The 24,832-nt window shown below is 53.2% G+C and overlaps 1 protein-coding gene across 1 annotated transcript in view; it reads right to left on the bottom strand.

Moving 5' to 3' along the window:
- Window positions 1-1,411: 1,411 nt before the first annotated feature.
- The window catches only part of lrrk2 (leucine-rich repeat kinase 2), a 37,245-nt gene continuing 13,824 nt past the window's right edge, over window positions 1,412-24,832 (bottom strand). Inside the window, exons 15-52 of the mRNA XM_079742636.1 lie at window positions 23,312-23,456; window positions 22,820-22,959; window positions 22,246-22,374; window positions 21,837-22,007; window positions 21,045-21,312; window positions 20,363-20,566; window positions 19,974-20,089; window positions 19,466-19,520; window positions 19,023-19,261; window positions 18,387-18,643; window positions 17,731-17,879; window positions 17,430-17,523; window positions 17,057-17,243; window positions 16,627-16,808; window positions 15,433-15,662; window positions 14,885-15,012; window positions 14,376-14,594; window positions 13,872-14,073; window positions 13,588-13,676; window positions 12,879-13,066; window positions 12,624-12,778; window positions 12,221-12,367; window positions 11,709-11,900; window positions 10,507-10,653; window positions 9,605-9,717; window positions 9,313-9,491; window positions 8,646-8,806; window positions 8,150-8,320; window positions 6,743-6,843; window positions 5,942-6,151; window positions 5,650-5,843; window positions 5,416-5,488; window positions 5,099-5,283; window positions 4,787-4,930; window positions 4,311-4,522; window positions 3,885-3,953; window positions 3,022-3,158; window positions 1,412-1,788 (exon numbers count right to left, since the gene is read on the bottom strand). Of these exons, the coding sequence (XP_079598762.1) occupies window positions 3,034-3,158; window positions 3,885-3,953; window positions 4,311-4,522; window positions 4,787-4,930; window positions 5,099-5,283; window positions 5,416-5,488; window positions 5,650-5,843; window positions 5,942-6,151; window positions 6,743-6,843; window positions 8,150-8,320; window positions 8,646-8,806; window positions 9,313-9,491; window positions 9,605-9,717; window positions 10,507-10,653; window positions 11,709-11,900; window positions 12,221-12,367; window positions 12,624-12,778; window positions 12,879-13,066; window positions 13,588-13,676; window positions 13,872-14,073; window positions 14,376-14,594; window positions 14,885-15,012; window positions 15,433-15,662; window positions 16,627-16,808; window positions 17,057-17,243; window positions 17,430-17,523; window positions 17,731-17,879; window positions 18,387-18,643; window positions 19,023-19,261; window positions 19,466-19,520; window positions 19,974-20,089; window positions 20,363-20,566; window positions 21,045-21,312; window positions 21,837-22,007; window positions 22,246-22,374; window positions 22,820-22,959; window positions 23,312-23,456 (5,970 nt within the window). The 3' untranslated portion in view covers window positions 1,412-1,788; window positions 3,022-3,033. The remainder of the gene's footprint in view (window positions 1,789-3,021; window positions 3,159-3,884; window positions 3,954-4,310; window positions 4,523-4,786; window positions 4,931-5,098; window positions 5,284-5,415; window positions 5,489-5,649; window positions 5,844-5,941; window positions 6,152-6,742; window positions 6,844-8,149; window positions 8,321-8,645; window positions 8,807-9,312; window positions 9,492-9,604; window positions 9,718-10,506; window positions 10,654-11,708; window positions 11,901-12,220; window positions 12,368-12,623; window positions 12,779-12,878; window positions 13,067-13,587; window positions 13,677-13,871; window positions 14,074-14,375; window positions 14,595-14,884; window positions 15,013-15,432; window positions 15,663-16,626; window positions 16,809-17,056; window positions 17,244-17,429; window positions 17,524-17,730; window positions 17,880-18,386; window positions 18,644-19,022; window positions 19,262-19,465; window positions 19,521-19,973; window positions 20,090-20,362; window positions 20,567-21,044; window positions 21,313-21,836; window positions 22,008-22,245; window positions 22,375-22,819; window positions 22,960-23,311; window positions 23,457-24,832) is intronic.

Below are 24,832 nucleotides of genomic sequence, written 5' to 3'. Positions count from 1 at the left end.
CCCTGGGCCGGCTCTGATTGGCTACGATGAAATCGACCAATAGACGGCCGGCAGGACGGCGAATGGGCGACATGGATCGACTCGTTGAGGTCACTTAAGAGTAGCTGGTGTAGGACCCCCGAAGGCGTGGTCCGGTCCAGGAAAGGGTTCGGTCTACGCGAGGGTCCGGCCTGCGTAGCAAGCGGCCCTCAGACCCCAGGGATTAGACCCGAGGCCTTAGACCTGAACCCCGGGTTTAGACCTGAACCCCGGGTTTAGACCCCAGGGTTTAGACCCAAGGCCTTAGACCTGAACCCCGGGTTTAGACCCCAGGGTTTAGACCTGAACCCCGGGTTTAGACCTGAACCCCGGGTTTAGACCCCAGGGTTTACACCTGAACCCCAGGGCTTAGACCCCAGGGATTAGACCTGAACCCCGGGTTAAGACCTGAATCCAGGGTTTAGACCCCAGGGTTTAAACCTGAACCCAGGGTTTAGATCTGAACCCCCAAGGCTTATACCCAAGGGTTTAGACCTGAACCCAAGGACTTAGACCCCAGGGTTTAGTCCTGAACCCAGGGTTTAGACCCCAGGGCTTAGAATTGAACCCCGGGTTAAGACCTGAACCCAGGGTTTAGATCCCAGGGTTAAGACCTGAGCCCCAGGGTTAAGACCCCAGGATTAAGACCTGAACCCCAGGGTTAAGACCCCAGGGTTTAGACCTGAACCCCAGGGTTTAGACCTGAAGATCAAGAACTAGAAACACAAATGTTGAACGTGTTGAAAACCGATTCAGTCATTATTCAAAGAAGAAGAAAAAAAACTCAACAAATCTGTGCCTAAATGATTTATATTTGTTTATAGAATACACGGTGGTTGTATATTTAAGGTATTCTGTAAATATAATATATAAATATTATAAATATATTTATCTGGATAATTTGGTTATCAGGACAGTGTTTCCATGGCTCAGACGTGCTGGGGATGTTAATGCCGGTTTTCTTTTGTATCGTGTACTAATATGCTGTCATGTATCGAGTCCTCGAACTGTATATACTTTTTCCATCAAATGGCTTAAAATGCAATGCCGCGCCCCCCCTAACCCTAACCCCCCCCCCCCCCCCCGGAGATTAAAGAGCAGACGCGCTCTGAGCTGACGGTGCTGCTGGTTTCGTTGTGTCTCTGTTCTCCATCAGGTGCCCACCTTCAGCCAACCAATCACAGAGCAGGGTTACACTACGGTCTGCGTCCCATTGGGTTGCTGAATGTAAACATGTGGTAACAAGCCGACTTATAAAGACTGTTTTAGGGCGGCCGATTCCTTCATGTAATCACAATTGTCCAATAAACAACTGCTAATGGAACTCAAAAGTATTTTTTAAATTTGCCAGTTCTAATGGGTCACAGTTAATGTTCTGAAGACGATAAGTCGATACGGTACATAAAATATAATTAAAAATTTGTTTAAAACATGTCAGGACAATCCACAGCACTGCATAACAACAAGCCGTCGTGAAACACAAAGCAACAGGAAACCAGCGGAAGGATAAATAATCCCTGGATCACACCGGAGTCATGTCAAACGCTCAGATCCTGTTCCGCTCCCAGTATCAAAGCGTTTATAAAAAAGGCTCCAGGTTTTTCAGAGATGATGAGGTCATCGGCCCGTTAGCCTTCATCTAACGATGACGAAGTCTCCCGAGACATGGAGGATAAAGTCACAGCGGTTCATGTAAGCGAGTCGCTCCACCAATAGCTTCAGGAGAAGTCTTCTTTAGTGTGTAGTGAAGTTCCCTTTATGGAAAGCGTTCTGTGGAGGTAGAACAAATGAAGCAGATCAAGCCAACTAGTGATTAGTTAGAAGTTAAAAGGGATAAAATACAACTTGTGATATTATTGTATGCACCTTTTTAAATATTCACCTCATTTAAACTACTACAATTTAACTCTCCAGATTACAATTTTAAATCATATATATTGTAATCTGTATCTCTAGTTTCATTTACCTTATTGTCTACCAGATTAGTCATCATTATGTGTAATTTGTAGTATTGTATCATTAAATAAATTACATAAACAGTCGGCTATAGATACATTTAAGACAGAAAAAAAAGAAAATTCCTGACCAAAGTAAACACACCAATACTCCAATACACCAATACTTGAAATAATTAAAATAGTTAAAGGTGGCATATTATACAAACAGGTGTGAGTGTGATTAGCCGTTACAAGCCGTTTTGACAATCTGCCTCTTCTGACATCACAAGTGGGCGTGTCCACCTAGGTTTATGATGGATAGATGAGCAACGTTTGCTACAGTCCACTGGGTAGGCTGGTAGACTGATCTATCCACGACACATCTAGGTGGACACGCCCACTTGTGATGTCGGAAGAGACCGATTTTCTAAACGGTGATTTTCTAATCACACTCAAACCTGGTGGTATAATATGTCACCTTTAAACTTAAAACAGGTAAAGGATAGGATCTAAAGGACAACTGTAGAGCTGACTTACAATGAACGTCTTTATCACAGGCGGACAAAACACTAAACATATTATCTAAAGGAAGTCACAGTGTTTGGCTGAGCTCTGAGCTACGTCACCTCCATCACTCTGTGACGGAGCCACCACCCCAAACGACGGAGATCTCCGTCATCCCGTAGGATGACGCGTCTGCATCTAAGCATTAGGTTTGGTTCATAGCGGATAACTTCTATTTTGTGGTGGGGATTTTCGACTCCTACCAGCGGAGAGGAGCTGGGTTCCATCCCCGACATCTGCAGTCTGACCTGCAGGCCACCCTGTACACGCCCTAATGTCCCTCCGACCTGGACCCGAGCTCACCCTGAGAGGCTTCTGGACCAAAGTCCGCTGCCAAATAACTCAATGACTACAGAGTAAATAGAGATGGGGGAAATGTGAGACAGGAGAGGTGAGGAGTGACAGGTGAGGAGGGACAGATAAGAAGGAAACGGTGAGGTGAGACAGGTAAGAAGCGACCGGGAGGTGAGACAGGTAAGCAGGAGAAGGGCTGATCACTCACTGAGTGGCGGGTTCAGTCCTGACGGAGCTGTTCCCTCATCTTGGCCTTGATCTCCGCCCGCACCTCGCAGTGCCGCCGCAGCTCCGTCACCTCCTGGGGGAGGGCGGCCCTCCACACCATCAGCACCGACTCGTCCTCTGGGGGAGGAGTCACCAAACCATCCGCCAGACAGACACGCAACAGACACAGGGTCAGCTCACTGAACAGACCCAGGGTCAGCTGACTGAACAGACCCAGGGTCCGCTCACTGAACAGACCCAGGGTCCGCTCACTGAACAGACACAGGGTCAGCTCACTGTACAGATCCAGGGTACGCTCACTGAACAGACCCAGGGTCCGCTAATTGAACAGACACAGGGTCAGCTCACTGTACAGACACAGGGTCCGCTGACTGAACAGACACAGGGTCAGCTCACTGTACAGACACAGGGTCAGCTCACTGTACAGACCCAGGGTCAGCTCACTGAACAGACACAGGGTCAGCTCACTGAACAGACCCAGGGTCAGCCCACTGAACAGACCCAGGGTCAGCCCACTGAACAGATCCAGGGTCAGCCCACTGAACAGATCCAGGGTCAGCCCACTGCACAGACAGGTAGGCCTACAGCTCTTTTCTAACCAGTGGCCACTTAAAGCGCTTTAAAATATATCCCAACATTCACCAAATCATGCACACATTCACACACCGATGGCGGAGTCAGCCACGCAGGGCGACAGCGAGCATGGCAGGATCAGTGAGGGTGAGGCGTCTCGCTCAGGGACACCTCGACCCACAGCTAGCAGGAGCCGGGGATTGAACTAGCAACCTCCAGGTTACCAGCCGACCCGCTCTACCTCCTGGGCCGCAAGGGCAGAAGACTCACCCCACAGGCTGCGGTCTCTCCTGGTTCTCCTTCCCAGGACCAGGACCAATCGGTTGGGGTTCAGGGTTTCTGTTCCGATCACACAAAGGTTGATTGATTAACAACCGGGGAACCAGGTGATTAATGAGGAACACCACGTTCTGAAGGAGCATGTGGATGTGGAGGACCACCCCATATGAATGATCACATATTTTGGTTGAAATAATACAATTTCTTTGAGAGCAAATGAGTGATTACAAGTAAAACAAACTTAATATGTGGCAGCAGGACCCTGGTTCAACATGTGATCTCATTTGTGAGACCACTAAAATTGTAAATAAAATACTTAAAAAAACAACAACATAATACTTAAAAATTCACAATCAATGAAATTACTTAAAATAAATATTTATGAAAAAAAACACGGGGGGACGTGGTCGGACAGACCTATGAGGGCGGGGGCCATGCTGCGGACGGAGAGGCAGTGGGGGGGCACCACGTGCAGCGCCTGGTGGGTAGCCAGCTCCAGCAGCAGCAGGTGCCCCCCCTGGGTGCCCACCCACAGGGTGGCACTGTTCAGCACCAGCAGCACCTTCACACTGGCCCAGGACGAGGAGCGGTCCCTTGTGGGGCCCTCCAGCGGGGCCCGGCTGCCCTGTCTGGAAGGGGAAGGGGGGGAGAGGGAGGGGGAGAGCGGGGAGGAAAGGGGGGAGGGAGGACGGGAGGGAAGAAAGAAAACAACGAAAAGAGAACGACGAGGGGTTTAGTTTGGTGGCATCTGTAGAGAACAATTGTGTGTACCTGGGGGGGGGGTGGTGTGTGTGTGTGTGTGTGTGTGTGTGTGTGTGTGTGTGTGTGTGTGTGTGTGTGTGTGTGTGTGTGTGTGTGTGTGTGTGTGTGTGTGTGTGTGTGTGTGTGTGTACCTGATGAGCTGGGCTACGTCGATGGAGTCCAGCAGCCGCTGGCTCCTCCTGTCCCAGACGGTCAGCGTGTGGCCGCGGGCCGAGCTCACGTACACGTGGTTATCCACCGCCAGGCGGTACACACAGCTGGAGGGCCGCTGCTGCCTGCAGGGACACACACACACACACACACACACACACACACACACACACACGGTCAAGGCCAGCCAGGAAACCGGCCTGAATCCCAATTGAATAATTAATTAATTGCTGGATTCTGCCTCCCAGTGTTTGGGGGCGTGTCCCCTGACCCCTGCCCCCGGCGTCACTCACTCCAGGGGGGGTCTGGTGTCCAGGGTTCGGGCGACCTCGTAGTCCGCCGAGAACGAGATCACTCGGCTCCCGCAACCCGCCCACACCGAGCTGCAGTCCAGCGAGTGCGCCGATTGGCCCAGACAGACCAGGGGCGTGTCCACGCTGCCCACACGGAGGATCTTGACTGGCTGGCCGTTGGCCTGCTAAGAGGAGGGGGGGGGGGTTACACAGAGCTGGTAGGCTAGTCGGCCCCACCACTTAGATACAACAATAAGCACAGCTCGGTGATGAGCTAGTGTAGTGAAGCCCAGCAGTAACAGTAACATCCTCCTTACTGTGAGCGCTGAATCTTCATAAACACTGAGGGTCCCGTCGGCTGAGCCCACCAACAGGTAGCTCCTCCTCTGGCTGAGGAGCACAGGAGGTAAAGACATGTCAACATACACCGGGCTGGGGGGTGTGTGTGTGTGTGTGTGTGTGTGTGTGTGTGTGTGTGTGTGTGTGTGTGTGTGTGTGTGTGTGTGTGTGTGTGTGTGTGTGTGTGTGTGTGTGTGCCTGCCTGTACTCACGTGCGTGGTGGGTGTGTGTGGAAGAACAGCGAGGTGACGGCGTCGGAGACCCCCTGCAGGTTGTGTCGCGTCCTTGCGTCTCGCCCGCTGATCACCACCAGAGAGCCCGCCTGTGTGCCCGCCACCAGCCAATCACAGAGCTCACCTGGAGGCCGGACGCTCACCAGGCATAGGACAGGGCTGCTGTCAATCACCTTTGAGGGGCGGGAGGATTTATAACATTACATCTGTGGGGGTCAACCTGTGTGGAGGCGGTCTACCTGTGTGGGGGTCTACCTGTGTGGGGGTCTACCTGTGTCGAGGTGGTCTGGGTGTTCAGGTGGATGGTGGTCAGGGAGCCTATTCTCTTGGTGCTGCTGCCCCCTCCCAGATAGGCCCTGGGGCCGGGGTCCGGACCTCCGCCCGGCCCCCCCGGGTCCACAACCAGGCACTCGGCCGCCCCTGGAGTCACCACCTCCTTCAGCAGACCCAGCATCTCCCCCGAGTTCAGCCTGTCAAACAGCTGGACACACACACACACACAAACACATACATGAGTGAGCACACAAACACAAACACACAGTAAGTAGCAGGAAGTGTGCGTAATAGTAGTCACATGGGATCATTTCGTGACAGCATTCTTAAAATTAGTTCCCTGGTCCTTTAGAGAGATTATCCCTCGACCTTGAGAGGGCTTATAGCTGGATGGGGGGGGTCCTATAATGTGGCCTGCGAAGCCCTTTGATGTGTTGTGATTTCATAGTGAAACACAAATGATATGCGCCAGTTGCACTATTTTGCCCTTTTGGGGGCGATGCTATAACTTTAGACTAAGACTGGCACTTAATGTACGTCCTTGCACTTTAAAACAGTAGTTAGCATCGTGTAGCGTCTTATCCTAGCTATCTTTGTTAAATGCGCGGAACGGGTTAACCTAGTGATTGTTAGGGCTTGGCACTTGGTTCTATGAACATCCTTACTGTACCGACAGAGATATATTGTTGTTTCTCTTTCTATGACATATATACTTATTGTAAGTCTCTTTGGTTAAAAGCGTCTGCTAAATGCCCTGAATGCAAATGTAAATGAGTTGAGGCCGAAGCCGTCCTCTGACCTGGTCCGACGTGGGCCGGTCCTGGGGCCCCTCCTCCAGGCACTGCTTCATCAGCGCCTGCAGGGCGGGCCAGGGGGGGGCGCCGTAGTGCTGGGTCGGGTCTGGGGGGGAGGAACAGAGACCGTCAGACCCTCAGCACCCTGTCAGACCCCCAGCACCCTGTAGGCGGTTAGCCCTGACTAGAACTAGAACTAGACACTGAACTATAGCAACCTAGCTAGCAAGTATCTCTGACTCTTAACCGGCTACATTAGCACCATAGCTAGCAAGTATCTCTGAATATAAATCCTATTTGGGTCGTTAGCTCTCACATTGAACTGGACACACTAGTATGAAAAAATTGCGTGTTGTTGGGTCATCTTATGCTGACATTAAGGGCTTTCACACTTAAGTTAGCCCAAGTGTAAAAATCGACCCTGTGTGTGAACTGTGTGATGAGCAAGTAAGCTGTAGCCTTGGGCTAAGCTAGCCAAGGGCTAACGCTAGCATAGGGCTTATGTGAGACAGAGGTATTGAACCCCCAACTCACATGTGGGACAGGACACAACCAAGGAGTCAGTTGGTCAAAAGCAGGAGTCGGCTCAGAGAGTTGAAGGTTGCAAGGTATAAGTATAAAAAGTCACACAAAAGAATACAGCCTCTCGGCAAGCTGTTGCATATCAAATGCCCGACCTCTTTCCCTCACCATGTCTCTCCATTAAATAGGCCTACCAATCAGGGCCGATTAGGAGAAACCACTGGGATAGGTGACACATCAATATAACATGATCAATCAAACACCACAGAATAATAGCCCCAACACTATATGTTCATCAAACGATGCATACAAATATACACACACACACACACACGCACACACACACAGTCTTTGATAAATAAATCACACCAACCATAACGACACTCAGAAGTACAAACGCTACCTCACCACCCCCGCCATTAGCAAACCAAATGAACTGTCCCGGAACAGAAAATAAAGCCCTGGTTCCCATGCGGCACGCGTTCCCCATGGACCAGTTTGCCGGACGGACAGGAAGAAGGGTAGTTGACAAACAAATGTATGTGTGATTTATCTACCATGTTGTAAATAAATGGAGTGTATTAAACTGTGGTGTGTGGTTGTTTGTAGTGTGGTGCTATGTGTGTATGCAAAGGTAAACGGCTAAATGGTAGCATCTGGGGAAATGCGACCCTCGCTTTTCACAGTTTATACCAGCCTAATTTTAACACTAGATTGGGGCACTAGACGCTAGCCTCATTCTAACGCTAGCCTGGGGCTAACGCTAGCATAGGGCCAACACTAGCCTAGGGCTTACGCTAGTCAAGAGCTAATGCTAGCCATGGGCTAACGCTTGCCTAGGGCTAGGCAGTGGGCCCACAGTGTATTCAGACAGGGGTCAGAGGCGCTACCTGGCAGCTTCCCCTGCACCACGATCTCGTCAAACTCGCTGGGGAACTTCACGCCGTCGGAGATGCGCTGGCCGCAGGTCAGCAGGTCGTACAGGAAGAGGCCGAAGGAGAAGACATCCGTCTGCTGGTTGTACACCACGTTGCCCCGCGCCACCTCAGGGGCCCGGAACCCTGGGTTAGGAAGACGAGTAGTCAGCCAAGGTGGGGTGTTTTTACGTCTAGAGGTTTCCTCAATCAAATCAAATATGTAATAAATGTGATTCGAGAACACTCCATTAACAACACGTCTAATGGTACGATGTAGCCTAGCACGATGTAGCCTGGCACGATGTGGCCTTGCATGAAACAGCCTGCCATGATGTAGCGTTACAGGACGTAGCTTAGCACATGAAGCCTAGCAAGATGCAGCCTAGCAGGATGTGGTGTAGAAGTATGTAGCCTGGCACGATGCAGCCTATCAGGATGTAGTGTAGCGTAGCCTGACGTAGCATAACACCTGGGGTCCCCTCGGTGCTGCGGACGCCCATGCTGCAGCAGTACTGGGCGATGCCGTAGTCTGTGATCTTGGCGATGATGTCCGAGTTGCTCTTGAGGTTGAAGATCAGGACGTTGTGCGGCTTCAGGTCCCGGTAGATGACCATGGCCGAGTGGAGGTACCTGAGGAGGCATTGGACCGCACGTCAGAACACGAGCGTGCATTGCAAATATCCATCGCTTATCATTGTTGAACTGATCAGTCAGCCACCTGTTTCAGCTAGAAAACAAATACTATGAGAATAAAAATCTATATAAATGTCTTGGGCGAGAGAGTTGTAGGAAGGCATGTAAAGGGATGTGATATCCCCATGGCATGGTAACGGCTAGCAGCGAAATGTTTCTAATTTTCTTTTATCTAGTACCGTCGTTGTGTAATGGCGTCATAATGATAAATGTTTTAGAGTACTGCTGTAACACAGTAGGACTGCTGGGCCAGAGGTTCTGCTGTAACACAGGACTGCAGGGCCAGAGGTTCTGCTGTAACAGTAGGACTGCTGGGCCAGAGGTTCTGCTGTAACACAGTAGGACTGCTGGGTTCCAGACGTGGGGAGAGCCAGGAGAGCCAGGAGACCCAGGAGAGCCAGGAGACCCAGGAGAGCCAGGAGAGCCAGGAGAGCCAGGCGTACCTCAGTCCGTCAGCCACCTGCAGGGCGATCCGGTGCTGCAGCTTCTGGTTCAGGTGCTCAAACAGGGAGTCGAGGGACCCCCGCGGAGCCAGCTCCATGACCAGGACCCTGGGGGACACCCCAGCCGCCAGCAGCCCCACCAGGCTTGGGTGTTGGAGGCGCCCCAGCACCACCAGCTCCTAGAGGGGGGGCAGAGGGATGGACCAGGGTTATGGCAGGAGGGGCAGACGGACCAGGGCTTACCCTCGTTGCGCTCAGAGACCGCCCAACCTTTGACCTGAGCCGGTCCTACCTGTCTGAGCAGCCGGTGGATGTACAGCTCAGAGGCGTGCTTGTTGAACATCTTCACGGCCACCTCCTCGTTCTTGTAGACCCCGCGGTACACCGTCCCGAAGCCCCCGTTGCCTGCACACACACGAGACCCCCCGGGGTGAAAAGATTGAGGGGGACTAGAGACATGGTCCCACAACCCCTCACTTACGCACTTATTGTATTTTGTTTGTCCTGGCACTTAAAAATAGTACTTGTGTAGCTTCCTATCCTAGCTATCTTTGTATATACGGGGAATGGGTTAACCTACTGATTGTTAGTGCTTGGCACTTTGTTCTATGAACATCCTTATTGTACCGATAGCGATATATTGTTGTTTCTATTTCTTCAGACTAGTGTAAGTCGCTTTGGATCAAAGTGTCTGCTAAATGTCCTGAATGTAAAGGTAAAGGGCACGAACCCAACCACCAGCAGCAGGTGGGAGACACAACGGTACATTGAACCAGGGGACGAGGCCCTACGACAGAACACCTAGGGTCTACCGCTATGGCAACACACTAGTCAATTACTCTTAGGGCACTTGGCAGACGCTTTCACCCAAAAGCGACTTACAAGAGTTTAGACACACATGCACACATTCACAGATCATGCAAGGCAACAGCCAGGAACAGCCAAGGACACCTCGAGACAGGGATCGAACTGTCAACCCTCCGGTCACAAGTCACCCTGCTCCACCTCCTGAGCTAAGCCCACCCCAATAGGCAATCGTTTGATTGATAACATAAAAACAAACATAAGAATGACTGTTTGTCATCTGTGTTTCTCTTTCTCTGGACGTTTGTGGAAGCTCTTCCTGTGTTAGAGCCCGGCGCTAACCGCATCGTCCACCCAGACATGCTCAAGCAATCGTGGGACTGCCCCCACCTAGCAGGTTGTCCTTGGAGAGGTCCACCTCCAGAGCCTCGTGGTCCAGCAGGGTCCAAGCGGGCTGGTCGCTCAGGACCAGGTCCGGGGCCACCTGGGAGACGGGCAGGGTGCAGCGGGGGTCCTCGGGGTCCACCAGCAGGAAGTCTGCCTCAGCGGGGGAGAGACGGCATCATCAAGGCAACGGAAAGGATGGATACTTAGGAGGATGTTTATTAAACATGGAGCCTGTATGTGAACATGAGCAAGTAAGCTGTGGACTATCGTAGCCTGGGGCTAACTCTAGCCTGGCGCTAACGCTAGCCTGGTTCTAACGCCAACCTGGGGCTAACGCTAGCCTGGGACAAACGCTAACCTGGGGCTAACGCTAGCCTGGGTCTAACACTAGCCTGGGGCTTACGCTAGCCTGGTGCTAACGCTAGCCTGGTGCTAACGCTAGCCTAGGGCTAAGCAGTGAGCATTGTGAAACCCCCACAGTGTATTCAGACGGGGGTTAGAGGGGCCACTGGGCAGCTTTCCCTGCACCACATCTCGATGTCATTCGATATGAGCCTTTACACATGGCAACACACGCCAGACCCTAGACCTTACAATACATTAAGGACAGGATTACATTCTAATATTACAACGGTCCGATATTAACACATTCATTTCAACCGTCCATTCCTATAACAGTATTAAGTCGACGCTGTCAGGAACCGCCCGGGGCCAACGAGGCTTAACTGAATCAGTTCGGGGCAGAGGAGACGGATGGAACGGCGGCTGGAGCAGTTACATTATGTGCCTTCAGAGAGGAGGAAAAATCCAGTTAAGGGACCAACTGCCCCCTGGCCCTTAACTGGTCCCTTAACTGGATTATTTGTGTTGGGCTGCTGAGCCACAGCCACACACATGGGAAGCCCTTTTCTAACCAGTGGCCACTCAAAGCGCTTTACAATATTTCCCAACATTCACCCAATCATCCAAACATTCACACACCAACGGCGATGTCAGCCACGCAGGGCGACAGCCAGCTCGTCGGGAGCAGTTAGGGTGAGGTGCCTTGCTCAGGGACACCTCGACACTCGGCTAGGAGGAGACGGGGATCGAATTAGCAACCTTCTGGTTACCAGCCGACCCCCTCTACCTCCTGAGCCACATGCCGCCCCCACACAGACGGGTTCCACCAGAGACACAGAGAGAGATAGAGGGGGGGGGCTGACCGTTGTTGTAGAGTGTGAGCAGGTCCTCCAGCAGGACCTTCACCCTCTCCTCCCCGTCCCTGAAGCTGTAGAAAGCCCACTTCTTCAGCAGAGCCTCCCCGCTGCCGTGGATGTCCATGTTCATGAGACCCGGGAACCACTCCTCGAGCAGGGAGTCCACGTGGTCCACCACCTGGCCCAGGAGCACCCGACCTGGGGGAGGAGGAGGAGGAGGAGGAGAGGAGGAGAGGGAGGTGGAGGAGAGGGAGGGGGAGGTAGAGGGAGGTGGAGATGGAGGGGGAGAGGGAGGAGGAAGAGAGTGAGGAAGAGGCAGGAGGATGATTGTTATGTTCGGAACGTGACCCCATTTTAAATACTTTGTGACCTCATGTCTCAGTTCCCTACATTAGCTTGTAGTCCTACTGTAATCCTGATCATATTCTTTGACCCTTCAGTCTGCTGAACCCAGACCTTGGGGGTACGGAGGTGTCATGGCTGTGCAGAGCGCTGAGAGTGTGTGTGAGTGCGTGCACCTCTCTGTGAGCAGGGCACGGTGATCTTCATGAAGCTGGAGGGGCTGTCGTCCAGGGAGGCGGCCTCCACCAGGCAGTAGGCGTCTGGAGACCAGCTCAGGTACACGCCGCGACGCCAGTAGATCCTGTTAGCACGCATAGCTTTATCTGGAACACACACACACGTACACACACACACACACACATACAAACATGAATTCACACAGACACACACGGAACGCATATATGAGCGCGCACACACACACGAGCACGCACACAAATACATACATGAGCGCACACACACACACACACACCCACACACACATGCATGACCGCGCACACACACACATAGACACATACACGAAAGAGCACACAGACAGACAGACAGACGGACAGGCAGTGTGGGGTTACGGTGGGTTCGTACCTGTGCCACCGAGCAGCTGGGACGAGACCTCCAGCAGACGGTTGATCTGCCGCGGCCAGAAGCCCAGGGGGAAGTAGGGCATCTCGTAGAGCCGAACAATCACCTCCGAGTGCTCGCAGTGGGGCAGCTCGATGGCGGGCCGGTCCTCCGACAGGCTGGGGGGGGGGGGGGGGGGGCAGAACTCAAAGCTAAGTGGCGTTCTTTAAAGTGTGCTTGTGAGAGTCCTAGGACATGAGAGGAGGACAGGGGCCCCACCTGCAGGGCACCAGGAGCTGGTCGTCTCCGCAGGGCAGGGCGATCTGGAAGCGGACCAGCAGTCTGAAGAGCGGGGCCAGGTGGGTGCGGGGGAAGCAGCTGCCCTGCAGCAGCAGCCTCTCCACCAGGGGGCGCTGCAGGACGCCCTTAGGGTGCTCCCACACGCCCACGCTGCGCAGGGGCAGCTTCTGGGGACGGCAAGGGGGAGTCATCAGGGTGGGAGGGGAGTGGGAGTGTGTGAGTGTAAGAGTGAGTGAATGTAAGATTGACTGAGGGTCTGAGTGAGTGAGTGAGTGTGAGAGTGAGTGAGTGTAAGAGTGACTGAGGGTCTGAGTGAGTGAGTGAGTGAGTGATAGAGTGAGTGAGTGTAAGAGTGACTGAGGGTCTGAGTGAGTGAGTGAGTGTGAGAGTGAGTGAGTGAGTGTAAGAGTAAGTGAGTGTAAGAGTATGTGTGAGAGAGTGAGTGAGTGTGAGAGTAAGTGAGTGAGTGAGTGAGTGTGAGAGAGTGAGTGAGTGAGTGAGTGAGTGAGAGTAAGTGAGTGAGTGAGTGAGTGAGTGAGTGTGGGAGTGAGTGAGTGAGTGAGTGTGAGAGAGTGAGTGAGTGTGAGAGTAAGTGAGTGAGTGAGTGAGTGAGTTAGAGAGTGAGTAAGTGAGCGTGAGAGTGAGTGAGTGAGTATGTATCTGCTGTTCCGTAGAGGGTGAGCCTCACCTGGGAGATGATGTTGCAGAGCCACTGGGGGTCGATGAAGTACAGCCCCCGGAGCTGCAGCACTGGATCCTCGAAGTGCAGCAGCACCCCTAACAGACAGAGACACAAAGAAATGCATTGGTTATTGTGGTACGTTTAGCCATTAAAACATACCATACCATTTTATCAATGACTTCATCATGGCCATGGTGTCATCATCGCCATGGTGACTTCATTGGTTCCGCTCGCTGTGTCGTGTCGTGTGTGTAAATCGCCGAGAATCGATAAAGTTTGCCCGGGCTCACCGGCCTCGCCGAGGAAGTGGACGGCGTGGGGAAGCTCCGCCTCCTCCAGCTGCAGCTGGCTCTCCTGCAGGAGCAGCAGGAGGTCGGCGTGACGCAGCACGGGGAAGTCGGGCGTGGCCCGGGCCCTCTCCTGCAGCACCAGACGCTGCAGCTCCACGTAGCTCTCAGGTACCAGCTGGCCCATCACCGGCTGGCCCAGCACCTGGCAGCAGGGTGGGCAGAGGTTAGCCATTTAGTATTTAGTGCTTTAGCATCTAGCACCGTACACTTCTCCCATGCCCAGAGGGGAGATTAGGGCGACATTTTGTTTTTTTTGGAAACACAATAAAAATATGGTTTTGGTTTTGTTGTTTGTCGTTTTATTGTTTTCTGTTTTTATCGCTTTAGCGGTTTGCGGTTCACTCCTTAGCGTTTAGCTTTAGGTTCTTTCGGTTCTTAAGGCTCAGCTCCCCTGTTCGCTCTGTAGCCTCATCTCCCCGTTCGCTCTTTAGCGGCGCTGCCCACCTTGAACCCGGCGGCCTCTCGGGCGATGGACTTGCGGAGCCGGGCCAGGGCGTCGGGGTCCTCGCCGGCCCCCACGGCGTGGTAGTCTCTGATGACGGGGAAGCCCTGGTGGCTCAGCAGCTCCTGGCGGACGGCGGCCAGGCAGGCCTGCACGGCGCTGTCCTCGCTGGTGTCGGCGTGCGTCCCCACCAGCAGCACCGGGGACAGTGGTGCCACCTCCTGGAGACCGGGGGCAGAGACAACGTCAGGACTGGACGCTGGCACTGACTGGGTGATGGTGAGTAATTAGTAACAATGATTGTGGGTGAGTGTGGAGAGAGCGAGTAAGTGAGTGAGAAAGTGAGTAAGTAATGTTGAGTGAGTGAGTGAGTGATGATGGTGAGTGAGTGATGGTTAGTGTGTGCACGTGACTGAATGAGTGAGTGAGGTAGGGACTGAGGTAGTCAGTGAGTGAGTGAGTGAGTGAATGAGTGAGTGAGTGAGGTAGTGTGTGAGTGAGTGAGTGTCACCTTGATGGTGAAGAGCCAGGGTTTTAGGGCCACCACCTGGCTGGGTCCCTTGCTGAGGTCGTACACCACCAGGTATACGGCCCTGGGGGTCAGGAAGTGGGGATGGGAGCCGCTGAACTCCTCTCCACCTGCAGCCACATAGCGACCAATAAAGAGAGAGGAGGCCTTTAAAGGTACAGGACAGACGGAAGGCATTTAAAGGTACAGGACAGATAGGAGGTATTTAAAGATACAGTACACATGATAGGTATTTAACCGCTATCTTTATTGTGCCAATCGAAGATTTGTTGAAGGTTTCTGCAGCTGATGCATGAGGATGCCAGGAGTACACGTGAATACACCACTGTTTGTAAAAAAACATTGAAAAATATCTCAATGGAGTATTATCTATGTATCTCTTTTTTTTAATGACTTTTAAGGAGGTGACCTTATGTACAGCGTACCTGTTCCCTCAATATTAACAAGGTCAACGTAAAGACTCGGGACTACGGGACAGCATCCCGTAATGAACGAGTACTGTAGGGGTTCTCCACGCCTCCCCCCCATACCTGAGAAGTCCCACACGTTGAGCACCATGCTCTTCTGGTCCCGCTCCCGTAGAGTCCAGTCCAGGACCTGGAGGCCGGCGGTGCTGGACCAGGAGCGGGGGGTCTTCTGCGGTCGCTTGGCCTTCATCAGCTGCTGGATCAGGGTGGTCTTCCCACTCCCGGGGTTTCCCACCACGATGAGCTTCATGCGGTAGTACGGCACCGCCTTCTTCAGCCGCTGCTGCAGGAATCTGTGGGGAGAACGGGAATGTTGAGGCGGAGAGCCCAGGACCAGGACCGTCCCTACACCTCAGTGAGGTAGGGGGTACCTCAGAGAGGACCAGGACCGTCCCTACACCTCAGTGAGGTAGGGGGTACCTCAGAGAGGACCAGGACCGTCCCTACACCCTCAGTGAGGTAGGGGGTACCTCAGAGAGGACCAGGACCGTCCCTACACCCTAAGTGAGGTAGGGGGTACCTCAGAGAGGACCAGGACCGTCTCTACACCTCAGTGAGGTAGGGGTTACCTCAGAGAGGACCAGGACCGTCCCTACACCTCAGTGAGGTAGGGGGTACCTCAGAGAGGACCAGGACCGTCCCTACACCCTCAGTGAGGTAGGGGGTACCTCAGAGAGGACCAGGACCGTCCGTATACCCTCAGTGAAGTAGGGGGTACCTCAGAGAGGACCAGGACCGTCCCTACACCTCAGTGAGGTAGGGGGTACCTCAGAGAGGACCAGGACCGTCCCTACACCCTCAGTGAGGTAGGGGTACCTCAGAGAGGACCAGGACCGTCCCTACACCCTCAGTGAGGTAGGGGGTACCTCAGAGAGGACCAGGACCATCCCTACACCCTCAGTGAGGTGGGGGGTACCTCAGGGGGGTAGTAGCCTGCAACTTTACTAAGGTATTAGGGAGGCAGGAGGCACCTCAGTTAGGCTGAAGGGACCTGCTGGGAAACAGGAGCCTTAAAGCGGAGAGCCCTAGTCCAGGACCATCCCTACACCCCACTGAGGTACCTCCTACCACCTACCTCCAACCTCCCTGAGGTAGGGAACCCGATCTGAACGTCACCAGAGGGGTGAAAGAAACACAAAGAAATAGGGCGGACTCCTACAGACATCGAGAACCACAAACATTTCCTTTAAACGTTGAACCATGATGTCCTTTGTACAAACGAAAACAACAGGAGTCACACCCCCCCCGCTGACAGACCTGACGATGTCCTTGGTCTTGCTGCCGATGAGCTTGAGGTCCAGCTGCAGCCGCAGCCCCTCCAGGGGCAGGTCCCAGAGCCGGCCCAGGCGGCCCATCTCATCGGGGAAGGAGCGCAGGGAGGCGTTGTGGCTCAGGTCCAGGGAGGTGAGCTCCTCCAGGACTCCGATCTGAGGGGGAACCTGGAGGAGGAACAGGGGAACAGGAGAAGGCTTCTGGCTTAATTCAGGGCCTTTGTGTCTTTCAGGGGAATGTCGGCCACATTTACAGTTTGAAGATCAGACGGCCGGGTGGGGCCTGTGGCTCAGGGGGAGGTAGAGCGGGTTAGAGCAAGAGAACCACGACCTCAACACACGAGATCCACAACACGTGACGAGGTTCCTGCTGGCGGTAGTTAGGGTTAGATTAGTGTTCGTCAGGGAGCGTTTACCTCCGTCAGCTTGTTGTTCCCCAGGTGCAGCTTCTCCAGGCGGGACCACTTGTAGACCGGTCCGCTCAGGTCCAGAGCGGCGATACGGTTCTGACCCAGGATCAGCTCTCGGAGGTTGACCGAGGCCCAGTCCCGCGGGCCCGGCAGGACCGCGATGTCGTTGCTCCTGAGGTCCAGCGACCGCAGGCTACAGAGACGAGGACATCGAGACATAAAGACGGCTGAACGTTCTCCACCAATATAGGCCAGTGAGAACGTTCTCCTCCAGCGTATGCCAATCAGGATTCAGTTTGAGTTAAAAATAGAAAAAAAAAAAATATATATATATATTAATTATAATTTTAATACAGAAGAAAATATGTTGTTAGCTCACTTGGGGAGTCGGAGCACCACCTCAGGGACGTCTCTGAAGCGGTTGTCAGACAGTTTCAAAGTCGTAAGTCTGGCAGGCAGCTGGCAGATTGAACCTTAAAATCAGAGTCGAAAAATCCCATCACAGTACAGACGAGTACAGTGCAGTAAAGGTACAGTAAACATGGGAGGTATTTAAAGGTACAGTACAGAGGGGTGGTATTTAAAGGTACAGTACACAAGGTAGGTACTTAAACTGTACAAGACAGAGGAGGTATTTAAAGGTCCTTTCTAACCATATGACCCCGACTGGATTTACTCACCCAGCCTGTTCATGGAGGCGTTGAAGGTCTCCAGCTTGGGACAGCCGATCAGGAAGTCTGAGGAGATGTCTTCTATGATGTTCCTACCCAGGTCCAGCAGCCTGAGCTCCTGAAGACCCAGCGGAGCTCCCAGAACACGGATCTCATTACTGAGGAGGAACACATCCCCGGGTTACCGAGGAGATCAGGTCACAGTGAGACAAGAACACACCAGCAGTTTGTGACCTTCTCAAATGCGACCAACCAGTTGAGAATCACTGCACTAGATGACATGAGCAGATGTAAAGAATGGTTCCCCTCTTTACGCCACAATGAACAAAACCTTTCATAGGTAAAATACAAAAAAACAACGTGATTTGTCATCATCATCATCATCATCATCATGAATTATTAAGGGCCTCTGTATTGTATTGTATGCATTGTATGTGTCACGTCCTGGTACTTAAAAACAGAACTAAGCCTTGTGTAGCGTGTCTTATCCTAGCTATCTCTGTTGTGTACGGGCAATGGGTTAACCCATTACATTCAGGGCTAAACGCCCTGAATGTAAATGTATTCTATGCCTCTAAATGTAATTGGAAATGTATCGTCTCTATATTAATAAAGCACATAAAGAGCTGCGCTACGTGAAGAGTTTGATTGACGGCTCCACCCACCCCTCCAGCAGCAGCTCTGTCAGCAGGGGGGCGACCCGGCCCAGGGCGGGGGGCACGGCGCCGAGCCGGTTGAAGGACAGGTTCAGTTGCCGTAGCGACGGGCAGCAGACGCTGTCGGGGTCAGGGGGCAGCAGAGGGCCGAGCAGGGCGTTGCGGGAGAGGTTGAGCGTGCCCAGGGAGGGCAGGGCCAGCAGGGCCGGGGGCAGCCAGCTCAGCCGGTTCCCCTGGAGGTCCAGACGGGTCAGGCTGCTCAGGCTCTGGGACACACACACACACACACACACGGGCACACACACACACACACGATCGCACACACACACACGCACACACGATCGCACACACACACACACACACGGGCACACACAAACACACACATGATCGCACACACACACACACACACACATACACACACACACACACAAACGGGCACACACACACACGGGCACACACACATACACACACATGATCGCACACACACACACACACACCACGGGCACATAGACACACAGGGGCACACACACACGGACACACGCCATAAAAACTTGAAAACAATGTACAAAATCTACAAAAGTACAAGAATTAAAACAAATCAATATTATATTAAATAATAGTTTCTGCCTGAGGTCTGCTCCGTACCGGACACAGCTCCGTGGGGAAGTCCAGCAGGCAGTTGTGGCTGAGGTCTAGACGGATCAGGTGCTCCAGGTGAGGCAGGACCGTGCCCGGGTCCGCCAGACAGCTCACGGAGTCCAGCTCGTTCCCCGACAGGTCCAGGTCCCGGACCCGGTCCACTGTCAGGGGGGGAGACCGCTCTCCCCCGGAGCCCAGCAGGGGGGAGTGGATCCCTGGAGAGTGGATCCCTGGGCAGTGGATCCCTGGGGGGGGGGGGAGGACACAACTTTGAGTCACTGGGAGAAGATCACAGAGGACTCCACATCTGGGACCGGTCTCACCATACAGGTACACATCTGTACAGGACCTGTCTAACCACACGAGGCACACATCTGTATGTTATCTGACCCCACCGACCCAGGATCAGCCAGTCGCAGCCCTGGGATCAGACTGAGGAGTTGTCGTACCTCTGGGGAAGCTCCCGCTCCGGTGTTTGTGTCGTGGGTCCTGGCGTCCTGCAGTCTGGGGAGCACAGCGCCACCGTGTGTTAGAGACGCCCCAGGACAGGCAGGGCCGCCAACCACAGCATTTGAGTTATGGACTACAAGTTATTATTATGAGTCACCTGACTAGAACATTGAGCCAATAGGGATAAAGACAGAGCTGGAATGAGCCTGTTGGATATTTAGTTTGTTTCATTATAACACTGAAAGTCAATACAATCACAGGACACTGTCTCTTCAAGTTTGTGTTTCAATGTCCTTCTTACGAAATAGGTAAATAAGAATCCACTTGACTAATTGAATCCAATTGGACGACCAATTAACTCCAATTGGCCTACCAATTAACTCAAATTAGTCAACCAATTTGATTGGCCGATAAGTAACACATGCTTGAGAAGAAGCCAATGAAGTTTGACCAAAATGTGGCAGAACTTATTGACTGGAGGTGAGACGAGGTGAAGCTCGGCCTCACCTCCTCGCTGGCACACCGGGGACGCGCCAGGCCCATCCTCAGGACCCCCCCGTTCAGCTCCTCAGCCGATTGGTGGAGGGCCTTTGGGGAGGGAGCTCCCGGAAGCGAATCACTGCCTGCGAGAGGAAAGACATCAGTTAGACGAGACCAAGGTAGTAGTAAACTACCTTGTAGTAGGTAGCGCTGACGTAGCGCTGACGTAGCGCTGACGTAGTGCTGACGTAGCACTGACATAGCACTGACGTAGCAATCCAGCGGGGCGAGCCGTCTACGGAAGACATCGTTTTTTTTTTTGTCTAGTGTAACTTGGCCAAACCCTCTCTCACCGTGACCACGCCCTCTCAATCTGTGACCACGCCCTATCTCGTCGTGGCCACGCCCCCTCTCACCGTCGCTCTCCAGCCCCTCGGGCAGGAAGGGGCCGTCCTCCGCCGATAGGAAGCTGAGGTTGGAGTCGTCGCTCTCGTCCGATATGTCGCCCGGGGTCAGACAGTGGTCGGCCACGCCCCCAGGGATGGCCACGCCCCCGGACCCGGCGCTGCTCCTTGGCCTCTGGTGGGACCGGACGTACTGGGCCAGACGGTCCCCTGGACCTGGACCGCAGAGGGATACTTCATCACTCTCACCATCATCATCCTTCTCCTTCTCCTGCTCCTCCTCCTCTTGTTTAGCGTGTTATTTACAGAGATAGTCTTTACATTCACAATCAGGGCATTTAGCAGACACTTTTACACAGAGCCTCCCTCCCCTCTCCCCTCCCTCCCCTCTCCCCCTTCCTCCCCCCCTCTCTCCCCCTCTCCTCCTCTCCCTCTCAATCCCCCCCCCTCCCTCCCTATCTCCCGACCCTCTCTCCCTCTCAATCCCCCCCCCTCCCTCCCTATCTCCCGACCCTCTCTCCCTCTCCCATGTCTTCCCTTACTCCCCTTCCCCTCTCCCAGCCCCCCTCCCTCACCCCCTATCATCCTCCCCCCCCCCTAACCCTAACCCTAACCCTAACCCCCCCCCCCCCCCCCTCCCTCTTTCCCCCCCTCCCTCCCTCCCTCACTCCTCTACAAACACCCGCTCCCTTACCGTGGCCCTCCCCCTCCCTGGGGCCCCTGCCGCGCTCCGCCAGCAGGGGCCCCAGCCAGGCGGGGTCCAGACGGCCCAGGCGGAGGCCCCCCAGGGTGAGGCAGCCCGTGTGGGGGTCCAGGCCGAGGCGGGCCAGCAGCAGGACCACGGCGGGGCCGTCCCCCCGCCGCACGCTGGCCCCCAGCGCCCTGCGGAGCTGCTGCTCCGGGGCCCCGCCCCCCCCAAGCAGGAGCTCCACCAGCTCCAGGGGCCCGCCCCGCTCACACACCTGGGAGGGGGGAAGGGAGGGAGGGAGAGAGGGGGAGAGGGGGAGAGAGGGCGAGAGGATGAGGGGGAGGAGGGGTGAGGGAGTGAGGGAGAGAGGGGGGAAGGGGAGAGGGAGATTTTGGGGGAGGGGGGAGAGGGAGGGAGGAGAGGGAGGAAGGGGGGAGGGAAGGAGGAGAGGGAGGGGGAGAGAGGGGTGAGGGAGGGAGGAAGGGGGGAGGGAGGGAGGATAGATAGGAAGAGATAGATGGGAGACAGACAGTTTAAAGTGTAAGACAGAGAAATAGGAGATAGAAAGACAGACAGACAGATTGATAGATGGATAAATTTATCATATATATTATACATTTAAATATATATAACAGATGGACAGACAGACAGGAGATAGATAATATATCATATATTATACAGATTGTATTTTTATAATCCCATTCCCATGATATCCCTGTGTTGGTTTCCACGGTAACCCTGTTGCGGTTGCTAGGGTGCTCAGCGCTGCCCGGTGACGGACGCCCGATGACCTCTGACCTGGTAGATGAGGGACTCCGCTCCGGACTTCCTGTTGACGTCAGCGCCCATGACGACGAGGCACTCGGCCATCGCCACGTTGTCGTCGTCGCACGCCTTCTCCAGCATGACGGAGCGGAGGGCGGGGTCAGAGCACAGCCGGAGGAGGGACAGACAGGCAGATCGCCGCAGCTACGGGGGGGGGGGGGGGGGAGGGAGAGAGCAAGACATGGGGAGAGACAGAGAAAGAGCGTATTCGTGGTCATTATTCGCGTATTCTTATTTATACTTTCCTTATTATTATTGGTGATTCCGGCTCCTGTAATGGCCGCTGAGTCTCCCCTCAAGCTCCCTCCTGGGGTGATTAAAGTTCCTCTGTTCCTAGGGCCCAGTCTCACCCGGGGGGAGGGGGGGGGGAGTAAGGTCTCACCAAGGAGGGGGGGTGGGGGGGCGTGTCCTCCTGGACTCGTCTGAAGACGTGGCGGTCGAAGTCTTCCCGCTGCAGGTCGGCGGCGGCGTTGGAGCAGGCGTCCATCATCCTCAACGCCACCAGGAAGCCCTGGGGGTGGGGGGGGCAGGGAGGAGGGCGTTCAGGACCACTGAGCCAATAGAATGCTGCGGAAACGGAAACCCGCCTCCAACATGGCCGCCACTGCTGCCTCATCGCGGTCAGCGAGACGAGGTCAGTCTTAAATTAATTTATTTCTTTAGTTTTATTGATAATATTTGTGTTTTTTTTATCAAATTAGAATGTTAATATTTCTCTGTGGTAAATTGAACATATTGTTTTTGCGTCTGGGTAAAAGTTGTATTGTGTTGCTTTGTTGTGACCTGTTGTGTTGTTTGTTTGTAGCACTGATTCAGAACCCTTAAAGGCTGTGGTGTCACGGACCAATCAGGATCCAGTATTCAACAGCGCTGTGGTCTACAGAGTGCTGAGAGGGGCGTGTTCAGCCGGCCTGATGGGGCGTGTCTGAGAGGGAGGGGGAGGAGCCCCAGCTGACCTTGAGCAGCAGGGGGGGGTCGTCAACGTACTGGCCCAGGGACGAGACCACCACGGAGGCCAGGACCGGGACCATCACCCTGGACAGCTTCTTCCTGGAGACCAGGTGCTGGAGCAGGGTGAGACCCCACAGCTGGACCTCTGAGGACCACAACACAGGGTGAGACCCCCCAGCTGGACCTCTGAGGACCACAACACAGGGTGAGACCCCCCAGCTGGACCCCTGAGGACCACAACACAGGGTGATACCCCCCAGCTGGACCTCTGAGGACCACAACACAGGGTGAGACCCCCCAGCTGGACCTCTGAGGACCACAACACAGGCTGAGACCCCCCAGCTGGACCTCTGAGGACCACAACACAGGGTGAGACCCCCCAGCTGGACCTCTGAGGACCAGGTCTACGACCCGGACTCAACATGCATCCCCTCGGACTTTGGTGTCTTAGCCTCATGTGAATGTGACGCTGGAGGTTTGAACCACAGTTGTTGTACCTCGATCCCTGGGGAACATCTGGAGCGTGTGCAGCACGGTGTCTATCGCCCCCTGCTGGCAGAGGAGGTCCACTGCACCAGAGCAGTCGGCTAGTGCGGACAACACCCTCAGACCGCATGTCTGGATGGCTGGACTGCTGATGAACTACACACGACCACAAGTGCACGCACATGCGTACACACACACAGAACCACGCACAAGCGCATACAAGTGCACACACACACATATATAGAGACACGCACACATACACAAACACAAGTGCACCCACACAAAAGTGCACGCACACACACACACACACGCACGTGTGCACACACAAACACACACACACATCAATAGAAGCACTAATGGTAAGCGATGCTAACCCAGAGAACTCCCCTACTGATGAAGTTAGACTTTAACATCTTGTCTAATTCTGAGTAAGAAATTGAAACGATAATTGACAGATATCTCAGCGTATCGCTTTAATCCGAGTCAAATGGTGCTTTTCAGAGCCCGGTGCTGCAGTGCGGGGATGCCTTTCCCTTCGGAATGTTGTTAAGTTATCTTCATTATTAAGTTGGATGACAATCTGAATTTACTCTGATGACCTGATAGTGTTACTCTGTGTGCGTTCCTCTGTGTGTGTTCCTCTGTGTGTGTCTCCCCCTGTGTGTGTTCTTCTGTGTGTTTTCCTCAGTGTATTTCTCTGTGTGTGAAGGGGGGAGGCATTGCAGAGTCAAAGTGAACTATGAATAAGTGAGTCTTCAGTCTTTTGCGGAAGCTGGTGAGCGACTCTGCAGTCCTGACGTTGGCAGGGAGCTCGTTCCGCCACCAAGACAGAGAAGTGTTGTGATTCTCTAACGCACTTATTGTTTGTTGTACATCCTTGCACTTAAAAAAAAATAGTACCTAGCATTGTGTAGCGTCTTATTCTAGCTATCTTTGTTCTACACGGGGAATGGGTTAACCTAGTGATTGTTAGTGCTTGGCCCTTGGTTCTATGAACATCTGTAGCAACCAATAATGTAATAATGGCCAATAACGTAATAACTGCCAATAACGTAATTATTTAAATGTAATAAAGCCAATAACGTAATAAATTGCCAATAATATAATAAAGTTGTTGAGCCGATAACGTAATAACTTTTTGCCAATAATGTAATAACGTATTTGGCTGGTTATTACGTTATTGGCCTTGTATTAAAAAGATCCTTTGAAAATTTAATAACTGAGCCAATAATGTAATAACTGAGGTATCACTTTATTTTATTTTCAATTTCTGTAGAGAAACTGTCACAATTAGCCTTAATATTGCATCTTGCAACACATGCTTAAATATCTGGTCAATTTGGATTTATATGTAACTCTTAGGGTTCCGTTATAGTACTCTGTTTATCCAACTCCGTGACTACGCAGACGCTTCAATGGAGTTATGAGCCTTTCGAAGTTCTGCGTTGCAGTTTTCAGTATGGTATTGCAATTCACCGCTGGAACGCTAGGGGCTGTGGGAATGAGACCATAGCTGACAGCGGTGAATTGCA

This window comes from Pollachius pollachius, assembly GCF_949987615.1.
Source record: "Pollachius pollachius genome assembly, chromosome: 9".
Lineage (NCBI taxonomy): Eukaryota > Metazoa > Chordata > Actinopteri > Gadiformes > Gadidae > Pollachius > Pollachius pollachius.
The sequence above is the reverse complement of the archived record's forward strand: the minus strand, read 5'-3'. Positions and strand labels throughout refer to the sequence as shown.